General features: G+C 39.3%; 1 protein-coding gene across 1 annotated transcript in view; it reads right to left on the bottom strand.

The window, feature by feature from the left end:
- fasn (fatty acid synthase) overlaps positions 1-24,713 on the bottom strand; it is a gene marked incomplete at its 5' end in the record, with an annotated part of 49,751 nt that overhangs the window by 14,193 nt on the left and 10,845 nt on the right. The window contains 13 exons of the mRNA XM_042507433.1: positions 50-241; positions 3,033-3,427; positions 3,523-3,614; positions 10,758-10,909; positions 11,310-11,511; positions 11,820-12,043; positions 17,804-17,926; positions 18,208-18,327; positions 18,688-18,866; positions 20,927-21,077; positions 21,264-21,467; positions 22,219-22,373; positions 22,679-22,794. Of these exons, the coding sequence (XP_042363367.1) occupies positions 50-241; positions 3,033-3,427; positions 3,523-3,614; positions 10,758-10,909; positions 11,310-11,511; positions 11,820-12,043; positions 17,804-17,926; positions 18,208-18,327; positions 18,688-18,866; positions 20,927-21,077; positions 21,264-21,467; positions 22,219-22,373; positions 22,679-22,794 (2,305 nt within the window). The remainder of the gene's footprint in view (positions 1-49; positions 242-3,032; positions 3,428-3,522; positions 3,615-10,757; positions 10,910-11,309; positions 11,512-11,819; positions 12,044-17,803; positions 17,927-18,207; positions 18,328-18,687; positions 18,867-20,926; positions 21,078-21,263; positions 21,468-22,218; positions 22,374-22,678; positions 22,795-24,713) is intronic.

The following is a 24,713-nucleotide window of genomic DNA, read 5'->3' as shown; positions in this document are numbered from 1 at the left end:
TCAGTGTTTTCTTTTTTTGGGTTAATTTAAGAGCTGCTCTTCATAATACCATTTGTTCCTCCTGGTTTGCTGGTGGCCAGCTCTTGCAGCTTGTTGATGGTGATCTGGCGGATCTCCCTCATGGCCATGACGATGTCATAGTCACGCTCCAGAGTCTGGCGAACCTCAACACCCATCAAGGAGTCCAGGCCAAGGTCAGCCAAGGAAGCATCAGCATTAAGGCTGTTTACATCCTGAATGCCTGAGGGTGAGGGCACAGTGAAAGCTCTGTTAGCTTTGCCTGATCAAATGCAGATTGCAACAAAAAAAGTCAGTGAGGAGAATGCATCTTTCTTAATGGAAAATAGTCAGGTAAAATGAATGAATAACCTAGAACTATAATCAAGAGCACTAATTGCTGTTTTATGTCAATATGTCAATGTATGGATAGGATGCGTAAACTATGCGAGTATGTTATGTCACAGAATTTTAAAACAAGGATGGAAAAATCTGAAGGCTGTGTCATTTTGACAGATAAGACCTCCGAGGGTCATCTGCCATAACTTCAGCCATCACAATTTTAGGCTATATTACCACGCGTCATTCCAAAATGTCACAGCAAGTGAGTGTCTGAAGGTTCTTTGCATGGACAGAATCTCTGCTCTTTTTAATTATTTTTTTTCCATGCTTATAAAGGCATACAAGGGTGAAGTGGTGTTCCAGAGCACAATCAAGTTACACTTTACCACTGTATTGTAAACAACCAGAATATTTGCAGTTTGCATAATCTGGCTTAAATTCATAAGCATTTTTAAGTGCTTGAAAATCCAGTCATCACCAAAGTGTTTGCCATACAAGAGAGATAATAAAAAACAAATGGGGCCATCAAAGTTGTAGTGACATTTAAGGTGTGTTGGTTGATTCACAGCATCAACTTTGGGCTCATTTAAATGTCTGTATATATATACAGTTATCTTTGCATACAAGGATAGATTAATCTGGATAGGCAGAGTCAAATGATTCATACAACAAGCAATGGTTGTAGGGTGGGTGGTTGTAACACTGTACATTTTAACAAAGGCAGCTTTGTAGACGATAGTGGTCTGTGAGGCCATTAAAAACATTGTAATGGTGATGGAAAATTCTTTTCAGTATATTATCAGTTCCTTCTGTTCCGCCATTTTTTCAAATGTCTTTAGTCATCTCATATGGTCTTCTCTCGCTAACTGCTCTACACTGCCCTCATCATCTCCTGTTGAACTGTTCTGTTACATCTGTATCCATAAGCTTTCAGAAAATATGCGCAAATATGCAAAAATACAGTTTAAATGAATGTGTAGACAGAAGGCTCCACCAGTGTCCGTATACTTGTCAAACCCAAGCATTAATGCATTGACTAACATGCAAGAAAACATTCCACATAAAAGTGTCTGATAGCTGCCAGCGGTAGCCTTTGAGCAGCACAATGAATTTTTAATTATATTCCTCAGTATATAGCTGCTAACTATTTACTAATAAAGATGAAAAGGTGGCAACATTTTGTAGTTATAGTTGGCTATCGGATGCAAACTTGCTACTGTAGCAACAGTGGTTACAGAAACTTCGAAAAAAGCCACAACCTAACCATGCATTTGCATGCATGTATTGCTCATCATACCTGCTTACAAATGCATCTTCTATAACATTGTTTTGTATATTAGTTATAAAAAAATAAAAAATGAATGAAAGAAAACATTTTTTAAACTTGCTTCATTTACATTATCTAACTTAAAGCAAGGAATCTGTGTGTGTGTGTGTGTGTGTGTGTGTGTGTGTGTGTTTGAGAGGGTGTGTCTTAGTGTGTCCTCCGTATACCTCGAGAACCATTCACCCGACTTATGTCACACTTGGTGAGTGTGCTGCTGGGGACCCAAGGATGTGCTGTGTCAAAATTGGTGCGCTTTTGGGCACCCATTAAATATGAAAAAATATTGAATAAACAAACTAACAGCCTCTGTGTCTCTGTGCAGCTTTGTGGGTGGGCTGTGGAGTCGAGCATTCTTCATCTACAAAAGCAAGGACTCACTACAATAACATTACACTCAGCAACAGATGATGAAAGAGAGACCGGAGATATTACATTATAGCAAATACAAACATTTCAAGGTTCGGTGATTGCAACTTTCGGAATTAATGCTTTGGATCCTGGACTTTCAACTTGACTGGACCCTGTTGAAAGCAGTGGGCTATGTTGTGTTAAAGACTGTTTCACTGGCTCACTGACTGCAGCTCATGCTGGATATACTTCTTATACTTATTAACTCGAGTATGAGTGGAAAGCCAATGACATAAGCGCCCCTCTGCTATTGCATCTCTGAGTGTGTAAGTGACACTAATAACTTATCCAACAGCAAAATGCCTCCCTTATTTAAACCCATGCTCTATATACAACTGCAATGATTAAATCAAGCACACCTATGACACACCTATGTGAAAATGAATGACTTTGATTAGGGTATTTCACTTGTGTTAAAAGTATAACTCTCTCTCTCTATATATATATATAAATATAAACATCTATATAAATAAAGACAGGCATTATCAGCACAAGTTAGACTGTATACATTTAGTGCATACTTAACACCTGAAAAAAGGTGAAGCTTTCCATTCCGAAATAATGCTGGATAGTTAAATTAATAATAATGCATCATATCTAAATTATTTGGTAATAATGCTTCATAATGCGTTTTTGAGTGTTTAAGGGGCCATTTATGAGTTATTTACTATTTAGTAATCAGTAAGTTAAGTATAGGCACATAATTATTTTTCATTCCTAAATATTATATTAAATTTATAGCTGTTTAGTGCCCAGATGTATTGCTTAGGACCCAAAGAAGTGCAGAGGGTCAAAGTTTGTGTGAGATGTTTGAGAAAATTGCAAGCAGCAATACCACGAGCAGTTGGTCCACTCTGAAAAGGCATGTTTTGAACAGGCACTGTACTCGTCTTTCACGATAAACGCAGCCCTGCCTTTATCAACTTACTTTTTTTTTCTTTTTTTTTTTTTAACTTACCAAGAATGTGAGCTATGGTGTCCACCAAGTCTCTCTGGCCTGCTGCTTCACTCTTCACTGACACCTTCTCTGCCGGTACAAAGCTAGACATCACTGGGTGCTGCTGGTATAGGAAGAGGTCAAGCACCTCCAGGCAGGATGTGATGCGCTGGGGTATGGTGCCACCAATCACTGAGTCATTGCCACCTATGGTCTCCAGCACCACTCCCACATCACCAATGGCACCCCATTGGACTGCCAGTCCAGGTAAACCATCATGGCGTCGCTTTTCACATACACGCTCCATGGCTGAGTTAGCATAACCGTAGTTACTTTGGCCAGCATTGCCACGGCCACAGCTGACTGAGGAGAAGGCCACAAAGTGGCTGAGGTCTGGACACAACTTTCTTGTCACTCTGGAGAGAGAATGGAAATAAATGCATTAAGATCCAGAGAGAAGCAAACAGTAGTTCATGATTTAATCAGAAGCATGTGTGAGTGTGTGCCTTACTTGTCCAGATACATGGTTCCATCATATTTAGGTCTGTTAACATCAAGGAAGAGTTGAGGAGTCAGATTCTCCAACATCCCATCTTTCAACACCTGATAATGACATACCAAACATACCCATGAAGTTTAACTTATTCTCTATTTAAATAGACAGCAGTGTTACCATGTTAATCACAACCAGGAACATGGGGCAAAATTACTCTCAGTGTTACCTTATCACTAATATAAAATATGAATAAGTAATTCTGTAAGGTGGCAATTGAAATGTTAATGTACATAGCAAACTGTAGGCAGAAACAATGAGGCTATTTTTAGGGACAGTGATGCTTTATTGTGAGACTTCAGGACAGGGGGGCAAAAAATGTAATGCAGTGATAGGTAGCATTTGATGACTATTATTTCTCGTTCCCTTTTTTTTTTTTGATGAACTCTGCCTCCCATCTCCATTTACACAAGTTCCTAATTTCCAATGGTGGGTCATAGTTCAATGTTAATACCTGAGTTGTATTAATATGTAATATTATATTAATACTTTAAGATTTATTTTGTACCCAGAGAGAAGACCATATTCTTTAAACATATTAATTAATTTTGGGAGTGTCTGTGTTGGTTGTGTCAAGCTTATCAACAATCATCTGGGGCATTTTCTCTTCCAGCATCCAGTTAAACGCTTTTAAGAGTATTGGAGTGAGAGGGTCACTCATTATTTTGTACCACTCTGAGGTGAAACCATCCGCCCCCGGGGACTTTCCCCCTTTTAGTCTCCCAATTGCTGACTGCAATTCTTCTTTTGTTATTTTACATATTAATCAGTTGTTATGTTCCTTTGTGACATTTGTTCCTTTGTGTCGTTAGGTGTACTGAAGATAAAAAAGCATTAATCTGGTGGTTTTCTTTCAGTTGTGGTTGATAATACATTATTATTATACAATATTCAATATTTTTCAAAGCACTTTTGAATCCTCTCCAGACTTGTTTCTATTTTATTTGTTGTTCAGGATTTTTTATTTTGTGTATAGTTCTGTCTGCTTGTTGTTTTCTTAACTTGTATGATAGAAGCTTCAGTGTTTTTGTGTATTATTGTGTAGTATTGGTGTTTAACAAAAAACAAGCTTTTTTTGTATTTCCTGTGTATTTATTTAATCTATTTCTTTTTTCTGTTTTATAATTTTGGATTTGGTCCCCTCATTCAGTGTTTGTGAATGTTCCTTTTGAATTTTTTTCTTATTTCATCCTCTAAATGCTTGAGTTATTATTGTCTAAGTTTCTTTTCGTAGGAGGTGATGGCTATTATTCTACCTCTGATCACAGCCTTTAGAGCAGCCCAGAGTACAGATGGCATCACCTCTTTATTATCATTATGTCCCAAATACAAATTAATTTCAGTTTTAAGTTTTTTTTTTATAGTTGGGTAACTTAAAATGTTTGAGTTCCTAGACCTAGTTCTGTTATTACGGTGGGGTGCCATATAAATAGGACTATGATCTGATATAGTGCTAGGGTCTATTTCACATTTACATAATCTATGGTCTTTTTGCGGTCTTTTTTAAAGACGTGCACATGAATAATGTGTAGTCACGACCTGTCCAGTTTATCTTTCTCCATACATCCACGATTCCTGTTTCTTGCATCAAAGTGTTAATTCTTTTAATAATGTTTTTTGCGTCAGCTCTTCCATTTAAAGAGTCCAATTTTGGGCTGAGTCGAATGTTAAAGTCACCGCCGCATAGTACAATCCCTTGACTTTTAGTTGTCATTAAATCAAATATGTGTTTGTAGAAAGACTAATCACTTGCAGAAAGAACATACAAGTACACCATTTATATTAAATGTAGCCACTTTTATAGATCAGTTTCGCGTTCAGTGATTTCCACCTCAACTAAACTCATGAACCTGGTAAGGCCCCCCCCCCCCCCTGCATGAACAAACAGAGAGTGAACAAAAGAACCACTAGTAAACACAAGACTTAACATAAATGGTCTGTGTGACTCCCTATGTAGGGGTCTGCTATCTTGGCCCTACTGAGCCCCTCAAAAGTGGCTCTACGGGGAAATTCCTCCTCCTGTGCCCAGAGAAAGGGGCTCTTATCTGCGACAGCAGCACAATGAAAAAGTGATCCTTAAAGAACCTTTATATTCTATATATAGTCTCAACCAAAGTATAATGTTATTACTCTAAGGAGTTTTAATTCACCAGTCCTCAGACTGGGCCTGTCTTAACTCAATGATGGGTGAGAAAAAAAAAGAAAAAAAAGGGGGAAAAAAGGAAACAGGAGCAATCCGATTTTAGAAGGAGCCGGGGAAGACCTCCTGAAGACTCGAAGAATCTTCTTGTAGTTTGGTTCACGTCCCTAGTCCAGTGCACCCTTCCTCACTCTAAATGCTCCATCAGTGTGGCTGGAGGTCTGATGATCTTCCCAGTGCTGGATAAATCCTCAGTTGCCTCTTCTATCGTGTCATAGATTTTGTTTCCATCCTTATACCTCACGCGCAGCCTGGCTGGGTGAGTCTGTATTGGATTTGAATGTCTTTCAATATCTTGCAGACCTCCTTGTATTCTCTGCATTTTTTAAGAATGAGATGTGGACAGTCTTAATCCAGGTTTACTTGTTTTTCACTCCAGACAAACCCCCTCCCCTGCCTAACCTTGCGGAGTATTGTCTCTTTCGTTCTGAGGCTTTTAAACTTCGCCATGATGGAGTGTGGTGGTGCGTTTTCTGGAGGCTGAGGTCCAGCCGAGCGGTGTGCTTGTTCAATGTTCAAATCGGGCACGTCCTTGGTCAGACCGAGACCCTCTTGGAGTAGCTTTTCCACAAATGTAACCATTTTTGGTGAATCCTTCTCAGATCCCTCCAGCACCCCATAGATTCTTATATTTTCATGTCTGGAGCAGCTCTCCAAGTCCACTACCTTTTCCTCTAGCTTAGCATGTAGCTTTAGCATCTCCGTCATAACGTCTTCATTGTTTTGAATCCTCTCCTCTGCATACTCGATTCGCCCATCCGCTACATCTAACCTGGTGTTCATCTTTTAAATTTCTTCAATAATTGTCTCTAATTAGGGCCCTCTTGAAACTGAAGGAATTCTTACTAGGGCCCGATCACCAAACGGTGCGAGGACCCTCTTGAAACTAAAGGAATTCTTCTTATTAGGGCCCGAACACCAAATGGTGCGAGGACCCTCTTTATCTCTCAAATGAATTGCCTTTTTGAGGGCTTTAACATATTCAAAAGTCATGAAACTTTGCAGACTTATCAGGTCTGGTGAAAAATTTGATATTTTAACGGTCTCGTGTGCCCCCTACTGATTTTCAAAGAAGCAGTCCCTGCAGCACGTTTTACCTAGAGCTGTGAAACTTTGGAGGCCTTTGCAACACCCCAGTACCTACAAAAAAGTCTATGGGGCCATACCGTAAAACCTACAGGAAGTCAGCCATTTTGATTTGAAGTTGTAATTTTGATGTATTTTTGGCCATTTTCAGGGGTCGTAATCTTGACAACTTGTCCTAGAGCTTTCATCAGTTTGACTCCAAATGTTATGGTTACCTTCATAAGACCTTTGACAGCAAAAGTTGTTGTGTTGATGTTATGTCATGTCATGAGTTTTCATCACACCGTGTGATCTGTATGAGGCATCTAATTTGCATGTTCTGCCATGAACCAGGAAGGAAACAGAAGTGGTATGTAACTCTGCTGTAAATGGTCCAATCTGCCCAGAACTTCACGTTCAATAGGAGTCCTGCCCTGAACACATCTATATGACAATTTTAAGCAATAATGAGAGCACCACCTATTGGCACAAGAAAGGCAAAGAAGCTCCTAGCAGGTTCACTCGATTGATCTCAAAAAATCCTGAAGACATTGATGATGCTTGAAAATGAATATTGTGAGTTTTCGTTGAACAGCGTTACCGTAGTTGGGTGGACAATTTCGATGTTTCGACATGACATCAAAAACTGTTGTAACTTTGCCCCAGATGGTCAGATCTTTACAAAATTTCAAAGATTTGATAAGAGTCCAGGCCTGAAGACATCTGCAGTGCAATTTTGAATCTTACTCATAGCGCCACCTATGAGAAGTTACTTTTTTTACTCTCTGTAGCATGTTAACTGAACTGACCTCATATCCAATTAGAATAAAGACCTTCATGATGCACAGAAATCACACTTTTGTGTTTTCATCAAACGTGATTGCCAAAGTTATGCATTATTCGCCACAATAATGGTAGCACTTTTTGAGAGGCAAGGCATGCACCAAAACTCACAAAAATTAGCACACACATCAAAAGTCATAAATGTGATATTTGATATGATTTATTTTGCACTGATGTGCCAAAATGGCTCTGTAGCGCCCTACAGTACATTTCACCAAGAGTTACAAAACTCTTGGTGACTACCCTAAACCCAACAGGAAGTTGGCCATTTTGAATTGATTGTGCAATTTTGGCGTATTTTTGGCCATTTTCAGGGCTTGCAATTTTTCGATCTTCTCCTACAGATTTCATCCAATTGACTTCAAAATTTAAAAATCCTCTCAGAATGCCTGAGGCATCAAAAGTTATTACATTTGTGAGTTTTCGTCACACCGTGTGGTTGTTACTGGGCCAATCATTTCCATGTGTCACCATTAACCAGGAAGTAGTTTATACCTCCCTCTGAAGTATAGGTTTTCCATGAATGCTGTTGCCATGGAGAGCCAGTAGTGGCCGCAAAAAGGGAAGTTGTTGTAACTTCACTTTACATCGACTACATCGATCGAATTGGCCCCAGATTTCAGTTATTGCCAGGCTGCAGCCCTTAACACATCAACATGTCCTTTAATATGATACTCACTGAGCCACCTACTATCAACAGGAAGGACGCCTCGTACCACAACTATCCTTTCATTCTCATGAAGTTTACATGTTTTGTCTTTGATAAATGATGTAGACCAAGATGCCATAGATTTTGTGTGTCCAAAGGAAGTAATTCACCATGTGAAGTATCTCCCTCAAGGGTCCAATGTCTCTACATACTTTTTCCAAGTTTCACTGAAATGGATGATTGCATCACTCAGAGTCCCTACAGTAGCCTTGACTTGCGTGGGGATGCGAGGGCCCGCTCATCGCTGCTTGCGGCTTTAATTCTTCTTTGTTTTCTTGGCGAAACCCTCTTAGGTCGCGTAGAATCAGCTCCATATGAGCCATGCTTGCACCTGTTGCTTGCTAGTTAGCTTATCTTGCTAATTGTGTAGCAGTGCCTTGTCGTCCTCACCCTCTCCTTCTTTTCTACTGGTGCTTACTTTTCATGACTGTGGTAAAAGTCTTACCCCCATTTTATTCTTTTACACGAGTGATTTTCTCAGCCACAGGTAGTTCTGTAATTACTCCGGTTCGACCCGGGAGCTCTCCCACTATGCAGCCATCTTGACAGTGTTCCGACCGAAAGTCCGATTGTTTCTTTTTTATTCATTTTTTGAAAACCTATTACTTAAAAAACGTATTGTTGTCTCGTACTTCAGATAGAAATATTTCAAATTTGAGTTTAGAACCTAAACAGTCTGTATCACACTGTGTTGCTCATCACAGACACACATCTGTCTGCATAATAATTAAAAATATAGAGGTTCCGTCGACATTTTGGACAGCCTCTTTTAAAACTCAGATGACTGCTAGGTGAATGCGTGCCTACGCAAACCAGTCAAATTGCAGTTACTGTTTACATCCATGTCTGGATAAAGCATATTAAGTGACTATAGTGAAATTGGGAAAATTATGAAAAAACAAGAACAAACTAAGACTATGTCTACTATGTCAGCCTATACTAAAAACATTTCAAGCATCTGTGATGTAACTTTCCCAATTAATGCTTTTGTACCTGAGGTTGCCTGGCTTTGACTTTAAGGTCATTAAATGTTCGAGTTAGCTTTTGCTCCTAAATGTCATGTATTGCAACAATTATAACATGTATTACAACAATGTATTGCAACTGCTTTAATATTTTCAGTAATATTAAATCAAATAAAAATAACAAAAATATATTAATAAAGCTCTTTCCTATCTTAGCTAAGGAAGTGCCGTATTGAGTTTGTGAGAATGAATGGTTTTTCGAGAAAACTGCAAGCGGCAATAGAGCAGGTCAAGCAGTCAGCCTGTTACGGAGGTTTTGACAAGCTCTGTTCTAGTAATGTTAATAGCCATTATACAACAGTTAGTTCCAACCAAGCAATTTGACTGGTCAAGAGGCATTCCATGAGGGATGATACACAGTAAAACATCACTGAGACTTTTAACTATACTTGTATCACTCCACTTTACAGGTGTTAAAAACAATTAATTAGGCATACATTAACAGTTGTAGTTATCTAATGTTACTGTAGACTGTATCTGTGTTTGAAGGGCAAGGAAATCCAGTCTGACCAGTATCATCCCTCAAAAAATTCCTGAGTAAAATCCCGCCTCATGCAAAAGCCATCTATCTGAAGCCCAGTAGCTGAAGCACTGAAACAGACGGGGTTTGGTATATCGCCATTCCCCGGGAGTAAATCAGATGTCACAGGTTTTATAAGGATGTGCAGTGAGGCAGGGACACACTCACTTTAACACCAATCACAGCCTGAGAGACACCATCATACACTAACTGGCACATGTGACAGAGATCACAGCAATGAGTTTACACATGCTGGAGTGCACTGTCTGATCAAGCTAAATCATCTGAATCACACAGGCCGCCAAAGTGACTGATAACATATTCTTATTTCACTGGAAACACACAGATAAATGTTCAAGATACTAAGCAGCTGGTCTGTGCATAACATGTATACCGAGCTTTCACAGATCAGCAAGCTTGTGTGTAGGAAAATGTTAATGGCTTAATTAGGCAACAGCTGTCAGTTTCAGTGGTTGAGGAACTATTTGTTGGTGGGGCCAAAAAAATCATAAAATACACAATTAAATCATAATCTGCTGTTGCTTATTACTGTTCACTAATATATGGCATTTGTTCAACTGTTGTATTATAGCTATATCACACTCAAGGTTGTGCTGTTTTGCTGAACATCACCATGGCTGTGATTAACCTGCGGCATCGTGCCTACAACCGAATCACAGCTGTGATGATATACAGTAGAACAGCACTTCCGCTCATGTGATATTGCAAACATTTTTTAGAGTTCATGATTTCTGTTTCAAAATGCTTCTAGAGATCTGAAAAGTAGACTAAGCTGAGGGAGACTAATGATGAGGTGGCTTGATGTGTTACCATGGCTAGGTGGAAGACACCATCCACTGGGCCCAGTGCGCAGGCCTCAGCAATGAGACTTTCCGTTCCCTCCAATGTGCTGACATCATTGGTCGATACCAGAACCTCCACATCCTGACTCTGCCATTCATGTACCCGCTTCGCCTGGTAACCTGGCATAAGGTACAAAGTAAAACTAGTTACAGCAGTGCCAAGAGCAAAATTACTCTCACATGGTTTGCAGTAAGCTTCAATAGAGGCCTGTATGCCACAGAGGCATCTGCTGTCAACCCCAGGCAGCATTTCTTAAACATTTACATCCTTTTGAAAACTACTAGTTTTACTACAGTAATGTGCTAATGTAAATTGTACATTATGTCATTTAAGACTGGGATTTGTAATGGTTTTGTAACTGCTAACTAGGCACTTTCACGCACTGTGAAAGTATTGTTCCTCTCTCTTTTTACAAGGCCTTGTTTCCCAACAATACCAGTGTTGTTTGTCTGTTGAATCATTAAGTCCAATGTGTAACTGAGCTGCACTTTTAGCAGCTTTGTAATGATTGTGCCTTACCGTTCCTGATGCCTGATCTGGAGGTCAGCACCAGTTTGCGGGCACCTCTCTCTGTCAGCCACTGAGCAAGTTCCAGACCGAAGCCCCCCAGTCCTCCAGTAATGATGTAAGAGTGAGAGGGGCGACAAAAGGTGCGACATATAGCTGGAAAAGACAAAGGGGAAGCAGTTTGGTCTGCCGAACCCGTCTCCTCATAACAGACCTGTGTAAAGAGAAGAACCAGTAAGATGATACACACTGACGTCTTGTAGTATTTTACTGTCATAGTCAAATATTAATGATATGATCTTTAGATTAGAAACTGGGGTGGGAAGTATTAACTGAAACATCTTGGAATTTATCCAGGATTATGTAGTTCTCATTTTACTGTTTTTACAAAATTTTAACACCCACTTGACTTAATAGGTGTTCTTAATCCGTCCTTCTAATTCACAATGAAAGGTTAGTCCATTATGTACAAACTGTAGTCCCCTCACACCAATATCAAAGGCTCTCAAATGTGAAACTGACCTGCAAGAGGACCTTGCCGATGTGCTTGCCCTGAGCCATGTATCTGAATGCTTCCTCCACTTGGTCCCTCTTAAACACAGTGGTCTTTAGAGGCTGAACTACACCTTCCATAATGCCTTCCTTCAGCAGCTGGGACACCTCCTCCCACTCCTTGTTGCCCTCTTCAAAGAGAGCATCCAGCAAGATGCCGTGGAATGCCACATTCTTCAGGAACAGAGCCATGCCTGGAGAGATCACAACAACATGATTACATAACTCAATGCTGACCATGCAAATGATCTTGCAATCTTGCAGTTGTATGCAAGACAGAATGTGTCTTGGTATAAAAGTAACTTTTACAGATTATGCTGAGCACTTTCACACAATTGATTTTATTTTGTGTATTTTGTGTAAATGGTGGAGAGAATGTATGCATAGTTAACTAGCTTCGCTGAGTCGATCTCCAAACATAAGGCTAAACATGGTTTAAGAAAAAAAATAAATTAAAGTTAACCCTTGCTACATCTTTTTGGTGTCAAAGGAGGAGTTGAGGAGTCTCACAGCCTGGAGAAAGAAGCTGCTCCGTAGTAGCTCAAACACGAGCTACATCAAGAGTTACCTCATTTACAGACGACTGAAAAGAGAGATGAAGGAGGAAATCACAGGCGCAGAGGCTGAGTATAGATGATTTTAAAGAAAGTGTGGCAAAAGAAGACACGCATAGGGGCAAAAACTCGCAAAAATACAGATTCACTGGAACAATGGAGTGAAGACGTTTGAAAGTGCCAGGGAAGCGGTGGGGAACATGAAGGAAAGAGGCAATACGGTTGATGAACCACGCGGAGGCACTGAATCTCCAGTAAAGGAGAGGATGCGAAGACTGGCGGAGTGGCAAGGAGCAGGGATGGGGCTCAGTAGCACTGAACGAGAGAAAAGCTACAATGTATTCAAAATGTTTTGCTTGAGGAAGGACATAAACATAATGGATAAGGTATGGACAAACAACATATATAGATATTTCAACAAATACTAAATACGAGACAATGAATGGAACTTTACAGGAATGTTTACAATTCACAGACTTCTTCTGTATATAAAAAAGGTTAAGAACCGACAAGGAATCCTCAAGTTATTAAGTTTGGACATGTCTAGACACTGTGGAACTTCACAAGTTGGATGTAGTTCTTGGTCTAGGGAGTAGCTCCCATTAACGATGACTTTTTCTCTCCGACCTCCAACGGGATTTGGCGAATGGACTTATACCCCGCATTTATAAGTTTTTGAAATTTCTGGTTGGTTTTTTGTGCTCATGTTTCATATTTTTCGTATGTTAGAAGTGTCAGAGTGAGAAAAAACAGAATGCAATGTCACTAAACAATCTAATAAAAAGGGCTAAGGTCATAGCAAAACTAAAAAAGGAAAAAAAAAACAAAGGCTAAGTGCCTACAAGAAATGCATCTCAAGGAGCAAGAACATGAAAAACTCAAAAAGATAGGATTGACAATTACATTTTACAGCTCATATAAGGAGGGGACTAGGTGGGGATGGCAATTTTACTATCAGATGTAACATAGTTTATGACCCTAAAGGAAATAAGTGAATAATAGACATCTGGAGGGAAATGCACCAATGTGAAAAGGATAACACGGATTAGGCAGCTCCCCATGCAGTTTATACAAAAATAGATTCCTTGTTCATTGATGCAGTGGACAGATTTAGAGTAGAATGAGAAGAATGTAAGATAGAGGTTATGAATTTATCAGATCATGGCACGTTATACCTGACATTAAATTTAAAAAGTAGGATAAAACATACAAACTGGCGACTTAATGTTGGTATCTTCAATGCCCCAGAATTTGTGGAATGGATAACAAAAGACATAAACACAAATATAAAGTGAATGTTAATGGGGATGTTGAATCAATCATCCTCTAGGATGCTTTGAAGGCAGTTATGCACAGGAAATTAATACAACAAACAGCATATCTTAAAAAAACTAGGCCTGAACTATACCAGAAAAAGACTGAAGAACTCAAAACTTTAGAGCAAAAACATAAAAGCTTAATTGACCCAGAACTACTAAATCAAATTAAAGAAGTGAGGAAGGAAGAAGTGGTCTAGGAGCATCTACATTGCTGAAAAGATTTTTCTTACTATAAAAATTATATTCACAGCCAACTGCAGCAGATGAGAAGATTTATACAAGTATCTTATCTATGAGAATTGAGAATTTCATGACAGAACTGATAGAAGACCGATCAGGATTCATCGAGGGTTGGCAAAAACTTAACAATATAAGAGGAACATTGCATATAATTGAAGAAGTACAAAAAAGGAGAGAGTGCAGTGCTCCTTCGCCCTTAGTTTAGGTGCGTAAAAAGCTTTTGATATTGTTAGCTGGAAGATTCTCTACCTCTGCTTGGAAAAATTTGGCTTCAATATAGAGTTAACTGCATTACAAGACACTTTATCAAGAACCTATGGCAAAAATAAAAATAAAATAAATGGTAACCTCACAAATTAACTTAAGTTAAAAAGATTTAGCAGACAGGCGTGCTGTCTGTCATCCACTCTGTTTGCAATTTATTTAAGCCTTTAGCTCAAGTAATAAGACGGGTGATGATAAAAGGCACAAGGGAGGAATTCGGGGAGGGCTTGGACTTTGATTGGCCTCAGAGGAAGTTCTGGCAAACAATGACACATCCTCGGAAGGGAAAGCAGGGCTTGTCTCAAGCTGTGCTGAGCAGAGAACTGCTGTCCCAAACTGGAGATATTGTTGAACCGTGGAAATAGCACTTTGAGGAACTCCTGAACCCCGCAGCCACATCCTCTGTGGAGAAGGCAGAATCTGAAGACTGCAGACTCTATGCATATCCCTGGCAAAGGTTGCTGAGGTGGTCAAAAAGCTCTTTGGCAGAAAGTGTGATGCTGAAGGCTCTGAACATTGTTGGGCTGTCTTGGCTAACACGCCATGCGGTGCCTGCGGAGTGGCAGACCAGGGTGATAGTTGCTCCAATTATTGGGGTTTCACACTGCTAAGCCTCTCAGGGAAAGTCTACTCCAGAGTGCTGGAAAGGAGGTTCTGACCGACTGTCGAACCTCGGATTCAGGATGAACAATACAAGTTCCGTTCTGGTCATGGAACAGTGGATCCGCACTTTACCCTTGGAGGAGTCGTGGGAGTTTGCTCATCCAGTTTACATGTGCTTTGTGGACTTGGAGAAGGCTTATGACCGGTCAAACACGTTCCCAGTTGGTGTTGGCCTCCGCCAGGGTTGTCCCTTGTCATCGCTTCTGTTTGTGAGACTCATGGACAGAATCTCGAGGCGCAGCCGTGGTGAGGAAGGGGTCTGGTTAAGGGACCTCTGCTCTTTGCAGATGATGTGATTCTGTTAGCTTCATCACACCATAACCTCCAGCATGCATTGGGGTGGTTTGTAACCGAGTGTGAAGCGGTAAGGATGAGTGTCAGCACCACCATATCTGAGGCCATGGTTCTCTGCCACAAAATGGGGGATTGGAGTGGAAGGAGTTGCTGCCCCAAACAAAGGAGTTCAAATAACTCGTGAGAGAGGGACAAGCAGTTTGGTGCAGCATTTGCAGTGATGCAGGAGTTGTGTCTGACTGTTGTGGTGATGAAGGAGCTGAGGAGCTGAGCTGGAAGGCAAAGCTCTTGATTTATCTGTCCATGTACAGTATGTTCCCAAGTAGGATTGCAAACAAGGATATGTTTAAGGAAAAAAATCCACTTAAGAAATCTCTTACAGTGAGAAGAAAGTATTATTTGGACAGGGAGATCAAAGTTCTTGGCTTATGACTCTAAATTTAAGCCAGGAAATTTAGACAAAAGGTATAAACAATGGGCAGGCAGTACCATTGTTGACAAGGGTAAAATGAAAAGAGGAATTTGAACTGGAGAACCACAATTTGTTTAGGTATTTGCAAGTTAGAGATTTCTTTGAGCAAGAAGTAAAACCTTACTTTTTATTACATGAACTGAACAAAGTGCCTGTAACATTGTTACATGCGCACAGTAATAATTCAAGTAGAGTGATATCAGCACTATATCAAGGTCTAGTGATGAACAGAAAAACCTCTACCCTGTATATTCAAGATAAATGGGTGAAAGAAAGTAAAATACAGTTATCTAATGAAGACTGGTATAATATATGTAACATACAGAAATCACCCACCAGCTCCAGGATGTGGAAATAATTTTGTTGGAAGAATATTACCAGATATTCATTACTCCAAAGACCAAATGTCAATATATACATGCTCAGGAGAAATGCTGGAGTATGTGTGTGAAGAATAATGCAGGAAATTCTAATGTTTTTTGGAAATTATGAAAATAGAGAAATACTGGAACAATGTACGATAGGAGTTGAAGCTGATGTGAGTTCATGAAATAACAAAGACAGCTGATGTACTTTTTGGGTAACTTTACAAGAAATATTGTCCAACAAGACCAATATCTAGTTAATATTCTACTATCAGCAACTAAGAAAGCAATCACCAGGAAATCAAGAAAAATTTTTTGAGGCATTCTTCAGAAACATAAGTACGTATGAACAAGAATTCCTCTGGCCTCGGCTATTGCTGGCACAGAGGTGTAAAAAAAATAAAGTTTATCAATGTGAGCACTGAGTATCTTTTACTGCACTGCATTCAGGTGAATATAGGTCTAAAAGGATTTGCAACTCATTGCACTCTGTTTTTTTAACATGTTTTACACAACGTCCTAACTTTTATGGAATTGGGGCTGTAGTTATCAATCACTGTCATATTCCAATGCTATGATGACAGCAGTGCGTGTAATTGCAGCAGCTAGTAGCTCCTCAAATCCTTGCAACTATTTTTCTAGATTTTTCACTTTTTTTTTTTTTAACTCCATGGCCCCTTCTGCTGAAGCATTACTTTTCTATGACAGCGAATCACTGACCTGACTTGGACCCGAAGGTCTTCCTCTACCAAGCCTTCTAATGTCCAGTCCCAGGAGAATAAAGTGTATGAGATGCGATTGATGCTCACTCAGCAACCGGAAATCAGAGACTGCTCTGCGCTCATCTTCAGAGACATGGATAACTCCTAACATTCCAGATCGGGCTCTTGCACTGGATGAGCGGGCCTCATTCAGAGCCAAAAGGTCACAAGACTTTGATGCAAATTGTATGATGCCATCAGCAGCAACATGCCCAAGTAACTAGATGGAATTTTCATAGTAGCTGGTGATTTTAATTAACTCATCCTTTAACTCGAAAGATGAGGTAGAATCAAGGACAAATTGTAATTTGATTAATAAATCTACCTTGTACCTTTGACCTTGTATAACTGCTATTACAATGACAACTACAGACTAAGACCAGAATTAATGGATAGTACATGTAACTGATTTAATTTAGTAGCTAAAAATAGCTTAATAAGTAAATTGTGTAAAATACTCTTTTAGGGCATACTGTGCAGGATTTTTCTAAAAAACAATTTATAGAGTCATACAGAAGTAATCTCTCTTGATCATCACTTATGGCCCATTAAAAGTGTGTGTTGGTGTATTTTAATGAGACTCTGCCCTGTGCCTGGGCTATGTTATTCTTCATTTATGGGCATGAACCCCCACAATGCTCTGATAAAGTCGAGCCTCGTAAGAAAGGTGGCAACTAGGTGCCAGATGATAAACAACAGGTATCTGAGAGACAGTGTTGGAAAAAAATGCAAAGATAGCAAGGTAAAACACCAAAAAAGTGTGAGTCTGGGGTCTTTTTTTTTTTTGCGTGTCTACAAACTGTAACCAACAATCCTGCATTGTATACCTTCAAGATAATCCCAAGAATTACCTGTAAATTATCACAACAAGAGAATGTTATTATCCCTTTACCTTGATCAGAAATTGAAATAGCAGCAATATTTCACCCTGAAGTGTTTCTGCTATTTTGTGTTTTCTCTACAACAGAAAGATTGACACTCCAGCTGACACTGTGTGTGAGTCCGTGCAGCTTTCTACTGACCCAGTGGAGAGTTGTTGGACAGGTCGTATTTGCCAATCTCCAGGAATCTTCCATGTCTGGCTAGGCAGCGAATACTGGCCTGCAACTTCTCCTCAGCCAGAGAGTTCAGCACAACATCCACGCCTGAAAAACACACACATATACACATAAACACACAGACACAAAATACTGTTGGGTATGTCACAAAAAGTGTACTATGTGCATTGGTCCTGTGATCTAAAAGTGTAATCAAAAGCTTGCTAGTTCAATAAACAGTTGTTCATTACAAAGTTTAAATGTGAAATGTAAATTTCAAAAATTTAAATACTGAAAAAATTTGAGATTTCAAAAATTTTAATTTACATTTAATATAATTGTTGAAATTGTGTGATGTATGGTATGTCGAGCACAAAGACATATCTGACCTTTGCCCTGTGTGTGGTGCAGGATGTGCTGTTCAAAAGAGGTGTCTCTAGAGTTAGCGAAGGACTCTGCTGAGAGCTGAGGGAACCTCTCCTGCAGGTAGGCCCTCTTCTCCGTTGAGCCTAATAAAATAGCACATACAAAAAGGTTAAGGTTAGGGTTAGAGCTTTTATGAGATACCATCTCATAACTCCCATTATGATTCAGTGACAGTGTCAGAATTTTTAGATACATTTACATACAATAATATGATATCTACATATATTAAAGGGGCATCTGTGGTTTAGGAGCTAGAGCAGTCATTTACCAATGAGAGAATCAATGCTTTGATTCCTGATCCCTGCAGTCTTGGTGCATTTTTTTCAAGAGGCAGAAATGGACTGTCATAAAATAATTCATGTTACAATGAATAAGAGATCATATCAGAGCAATTTCTCTATCACTATGCCTGAAAGTGTGTCATGTGAGTGTTAAATACTAACCGACTGTAGTGAAGACTTTACATTCTTTGCTGAGTGCTATGGCAATGGCAGCCTGACCGACACCCCCTGACCCTGAGTGGATGAGAATAGTCTCTCTGGGACGGAGTCTGCCGCGCACGACCAGAGAGTAGTAGGCTGTGGCGTAGACCACTGGCACTGAGGCTGCCTGCTCCAATGTCCTGTAGACAAACAGGTGTATCACGAGTATTATTTGCCATGATGTAGTTTGTAGTATCTATCCTCTATTCTGTTGTGGGAGCACCTATGCTCCAATCAGTTTTTCATTGAGAGCACAAAGAGATGGACAGATGCACTTTATCTTTCAATGGTTATCTAATGAGAGTTCAGATGCTGGAACAGAAAATGCAGAATATGCGTGTGCATGTTGAAAGTTTAAGTAGACTACAATGCAGTTTGTTTTTTTTTTTATTGTGATGTTTTTATGATATTTTTATAGTGAAGCAAGACATCACGGGTGAGAACAGACAAAGAGAGAAAGAGTTTGATGTTAGAAGTAAACAGTGGCATTAAGGAAATAAAGAGAAAAGAACCCATAAATAACTAGAAATACCATCTTGTGGTTATGTGCCTCACACAGCGGTCAAGTTCCACTTACAGTTAACATCCATATATGTGAAAACATGGGTGCTTCACAAACATTTCCCCCCCGGCAACACAGAGGATATATACTATCAACATAGTTTCAAAGTGGGCACCCAAGATTAGTGTCACCAATTCAGTGTCCCACCTTCTGTTCCTGACTTATCACGTTGAGTAATGGCGAGAAAAGTGTTTTTGCAGATTATGATGTCAGTTAACCTTTAACCTCTTGGATATAAATGTCAGAACTTCATCATTATATCCCATGAGTGCATGAATTCTTGAATTGCACATTTTGAATGAGATTGATTTAAGGACATAGTGAACTTGAACACCAAAATCGGATCAATTCATCCTTGAATCCAAGTGAACGTTTGCACCAAATTTGAAAATAAAAAAAAAAAAAAAAAAAGCCAAAACTCAATATTGAGATATTGTGTTCACAAGAATGAGACAGAATCACACACAAGAAACCAATCAGTTCATCCATGAGCAGAAGTGGATGTTTGTTCCAAAGTCCATAAACCGTACACAGTGCACAAACACAGCACTGCAGGAAATATAGAAAAAAGAAAAAGCTAAAACTAAAAAGCATGTTGGTTAATAGCTGAAAGGAATGAGCATAATAATGCTAACGCTAATAATATTAAATTGAAAAAGCAAATGAATAAGTGAGGTAATTTCTTATAGTAGTAATAATAGAGGTAGATGAAAGGAGGGCCTGCTGAAATAATGTAACAAGAGTTTATATAAACCTTGCACATGGCTAGACTGTGTACAGTGGTTCCAAACCTTTGACATACCGATGACATATTTTCGGGATATTTCATATTATATTAAATTCAACAAGAGAACAACTGATAAACTGTACAATTAACCCAATTCACAAACATGTTAATGCTACACCATCACAGCTAATTTCTGCACAATGTAGTCTGTTTAAATGTCTGTCGCCCAGTGCTATGCTAGTGTTTCGTTACTCTGATAGGTTATAGTCCAGTTGCATCCAGAGGCATATTGGTCTATAGCTGCTGATAACCCCACTTGGAAACTGAAAATGAGAGATGAGAAACTGAGAGATTCCAGACTTGCATTTGCAATTTGGTATAATGATGTCAAGCTAGCACTGTCATATAAAGTACTACTTACATGTTATCAAATCAGTCACACTAACCTAATAATAAAATTTTGACATTTTGACAATTCTGCATAATGCACACTTTTACCATGCTACTTAAGAGTAACTTTTGTTGGTACTTCTACACTTTTTCTTGTAATGGACTATTTCTTTCATGCGGTATTGCTGATTTTACTGAAGTAAATAATTTGAGTACTTCTGCCGCTCTGTTAGTTGGAACATCGATTGTGATTAAATTGCAAGTAAAGCCTTTGAACTCTATTAAAATAAGAAAAGAACAGCACAGTGTCTTTTGCACAATGCCAGCTTTTGTCTTTCACATGCCCCATATACCTTCTCCTCAGACAGCATATGATGGCTTCTACAGGGAAACTACTGTAGAAAGATGCTGGACAACAATTCCAAATCATATCTCAGGCTCATACTTCTAAATGCAGTCTTCAGTGTGACTAAACTGACAGTTAAATTGAACTATTCAATGTTTAAAAATGTAACACTGACCAGTTGAAGGGAACATTCCAGAGGAACCTTTTGTCAGCATCCACACTTGTTGCCAAGCCCTTAGCAGGTAGCAGTCCCATAACGCGCTGTCTGGTGGCATCAAGACCGGAAAACTCCATACCCAACATGCACTGCTGCAGAGCCAGGTCACCTAAATGATGAACAATGAACAGGAGAGGTTAGTTTTCTGATGTTGGTCCTTGATGGCTATCATTTCAAGTGTTGTGCAGTCTAGTATAATGGTAGTAATCTGCAAGATGCTGTGGATGACCATGATTGTAAGACCAAAGAAAAAAATGCATGATTTCTTGTTGTGTTTCCTCAACACACTCTCTACCTGGAATAGCGTCTGGTGGCAGTTTGCCGGTGGCAAGCATTATATCTCTGAAGTTTAGTGAGCTGTAGAAAACACGACACAGTTGCATATTGGAGTTGCTGCTCACAAAGTGGCGGAGTGGGGAGGCAATCCATCGCAGGGAAGAGAGGTCACCGCGAGTCAACACATTGACGTAGGCATGCTCTGTCAACTCTTCGTTTAAATCTGACAACAACAAAACAGGAAAAAATGCTTCAATAGAAGCATGAGCACATCAAACATTCTGAAGTTATACACATTAAACTAAACTGGATAAATTTCTCTATTAAATCAAATAGTTTGTCTTAGTTAAATATGGTTAGAGTGACATGGTTGCCAACACATGCACTTTCTAAAATCTTCACAAAATGTCATGCAGTAAACCAGTTGGGGTATTTGAATTTAGAGAGAACATTGACATGCCTTTGACCAGAATCAAAAAACATACTTAAGCTAAATATGTAGATCGTTCATGGGGGGGCAGAGTTTTCTTGCCTTTAGGCAGTGAGAGGAGTAACAGTGCTTAATAGACTTCTGTGTTCAAGGGACAGTTAGCAGGATGGGGCCACATTAGCTACAGCAATGTACTGAGGGTTTTCTTTTTTTGTTTTTATTTTTTTACAAAGTATATCCTTCTCTGTTGTAAAGCGTCTTTGAGGACTTTGAGAATGGCTAATTAAAGGTTGAACCTTTAAACCTTTGTTTTGCCATTAAAGGTTTAACCATTTCTTCCTTTTCTGTCTTTGTTAATAACCCCCTCGAACAAAAATTGAACAAACATACAAAAAAAAGCACGTAGTTGTGTCACAGTTTTGCTACCACTGTTGCACTGTTCTGAAATGCATCTGTTATCAAACTAACACAAATATAATGGCTGTGATAGACAACATTACCAGAACAATACCAGTCTAACAGAATAAGTGGTAATTTGATGTACCATGAGTGATTAGCTGGTGCCTGAAGACGCCCCAATGTCCATCTCTGAAAACATTCATTGCCAGATCCCCCTCCAGCACTGACTCCATGGACTTATGGGCTGGCTGGAGGCTTGGTGCTACTGAAGACTCTTTTAGATTGGACACAAATGCACACCTGGCAACATAGAGAAGGGAACACAGTTCAGTCAAAATCATTACATTGTCCCAATTCATTGATAATAAATATGTGAGACAATACCAATGTACAAGAGGCTCAAAAAATGAACGGTGTTTAGAGTCATGTATTGTCTGCAATGTAAAAATACACAAATATAAACCAGGATTTATCCCTGAAAACCTACATTCTCTAGAATGTAAGTGCAGCACCACTAAAAGACCAAAATGCTCATAATGCTCATTTTGACAGACAAGTTAGAGTTTAAGTTTAACCACAGATAAAGAGCATGTGATATGTCCTACCGTATTCGGCTGCCACCTGGCTCCTGTCGTAGACAGTTGACCATTCCAACAATGCCACAGTGGGCCTGAGAGGCAGTCAGCCACACTGGACAGTCTGATGACTCTGCCATCATTGCCTGCACCATAGAACCATACAGGAACACACTTATGTCACATTTGTGAATGATGACTCAAGTGACAAGGAAACTATATTATTTATTTACCAAAGACAGTACACATTAATCAACATTTTGTTTTTCAGAGAAAATTTGAAACGCTGAAGAACATGGCTGCCTAGCTGAGTCTCGCTTTGTGGCATCTTCCGATTTTATCTGTTGGCCACATTCGGAGTCTGCATCTTCTACCTATTATTTGTCAGACTGTAAGCAAACTACAGAGGAGCCATGTTGAGCAAGCATAGAGGCGGATGCTGGATACACCCTAAAAACACAACGGCTGAGAGTTCTGCCTGCGCTGCTAGCAAAGGGGCCAACTTGCCACCACACCAGAGAGGGGACGGAGAAAACCTGTCAGGAAATAATGCCGATGATATTGCAAACATCTTAACAGTCCTGAGAGAAATATCATGTGAGCTACAAGGCCTGGGAAAAATCTGCAAAGCCACATCCCCGATGGACAAGAATTCACAACACTCGTGATGAGGATCTATGAGGTGGAAGGGAGGCTGGATTTTTTGGAAGACGCTGAAAACCAGCTAAAGGCTAATCCACCTGCTACCAAAACTGAACTGGAGGCTCTTTGTGAATGGGTGGATGATATGTAAGACTGGCAAACTCCAGTTTGCTCTCTAGTATCCAGCCATTATTTCAATCTGCAAGTCCTGCCGAGTGATAAATTAAATAGTTTGGATTTTTTTTTCATGTGATTTACATACTCATACATAGCAGTGTATAGTGAAGCATTCACCTGAAATTTTATTTTGCTTAGTCTTGAGTTTGCCTGTAGCTAAGATCAAAGGCTGGCCACATTTTGAAGGTGCCGCTCCTTTTTTCATTTTTCTTTTTGATGCAACTGATGGACTTGGTTGGTCACAATTACTTTACTGGCAGTTCATGGACCTGAGGAGTTTTAAAGCATGCTGTCTTCAGTTTCTTGCACAGTTTGTGTTCATATATGTGAAGGTTTTACCTTGTGCACTCGTCTCAGTGAGAAGACATGTAACTTAATGCTACCACTGCTGTACATTTTACTACAGTATTGGCAAGCCTACTCATAACAACAATAGTCTGCACCTTGCCACTTGGAACGTTAATGGTATGGGAAAGCCTATCAAAAGAAATATGGTACTATTCAGTTTAAAGTCAGCTCAGTATGATATTGTTTTTCTGAGCATAATATGTCTGTAAAAAACATATATATATATATATATATGTGTGTGTGTGTGTATATATATGTATATATTTATAATATAATTTACTTTTTTGGGGGGCTGTGTTATCTGTCTGTGATGTGGTTTTGTGAGGTTGAAAATTTGAAATTCAATAAACTTTAAGTCACAAAAAACATTTCGTTTTTCCACTTTGATGTAGTTAGCTAATGAGCCAATTTTCATATGTAGTCTGTGGGTAGGTCTCCTGTTTCAATGTAACTGAGATTGTTCAAAATAACTTAATTCCCTCCCAAATTGATTATATTGTTGATAGTGCTGCCCACTGCTCACTGCAATCAACCCTGGACTCCATTGCAACTCTTAAGAAGAAGATAATGAAACAAAGTAAATAAGCTCCATGGTATAACTCCCAAACCTGGAAATTAAAGCAAATATTGCAAAAATTTGAGTAGAACTGCCATTTAACCAACCTGGAAGAATCTCGTTTAGATTTTGCTTTTATTACTGGTCATACTTCCACTATTGCTATTCATATATCAATAATGTGACATAGCCTACATATACTATTATATATTAATATAACAACATAACATATGTACTGCCATATACTATTATTATTAATCATATTTGTTTTACTCCTGTTACAGTTGTTAATGGTATTGTTGTTGTCGCAGTTCTCTCCCTCTTTTTGGATTGCTGGAATAT

The sequence above is a fragment of the Plectropomus leopardus genome, chromosome 19 (genome assembly GCF_008729295.1).
Source record: "Plectropomus leopardus isolate mb chromosome 19, YSFRI_Pleo_2.0, whole genome shotgun sequence".
Lineage (NCBI taxonomy): Eukaryota > Metazoa > Chordata > Actinopteri > Perciformes > Serranidae > Plectropomus > Plectropomus leopardus.
Note: the sequence above shows the minus strand (reverse complement) of the source record. Positions and strands in the feature narration are given on the sequence as shown.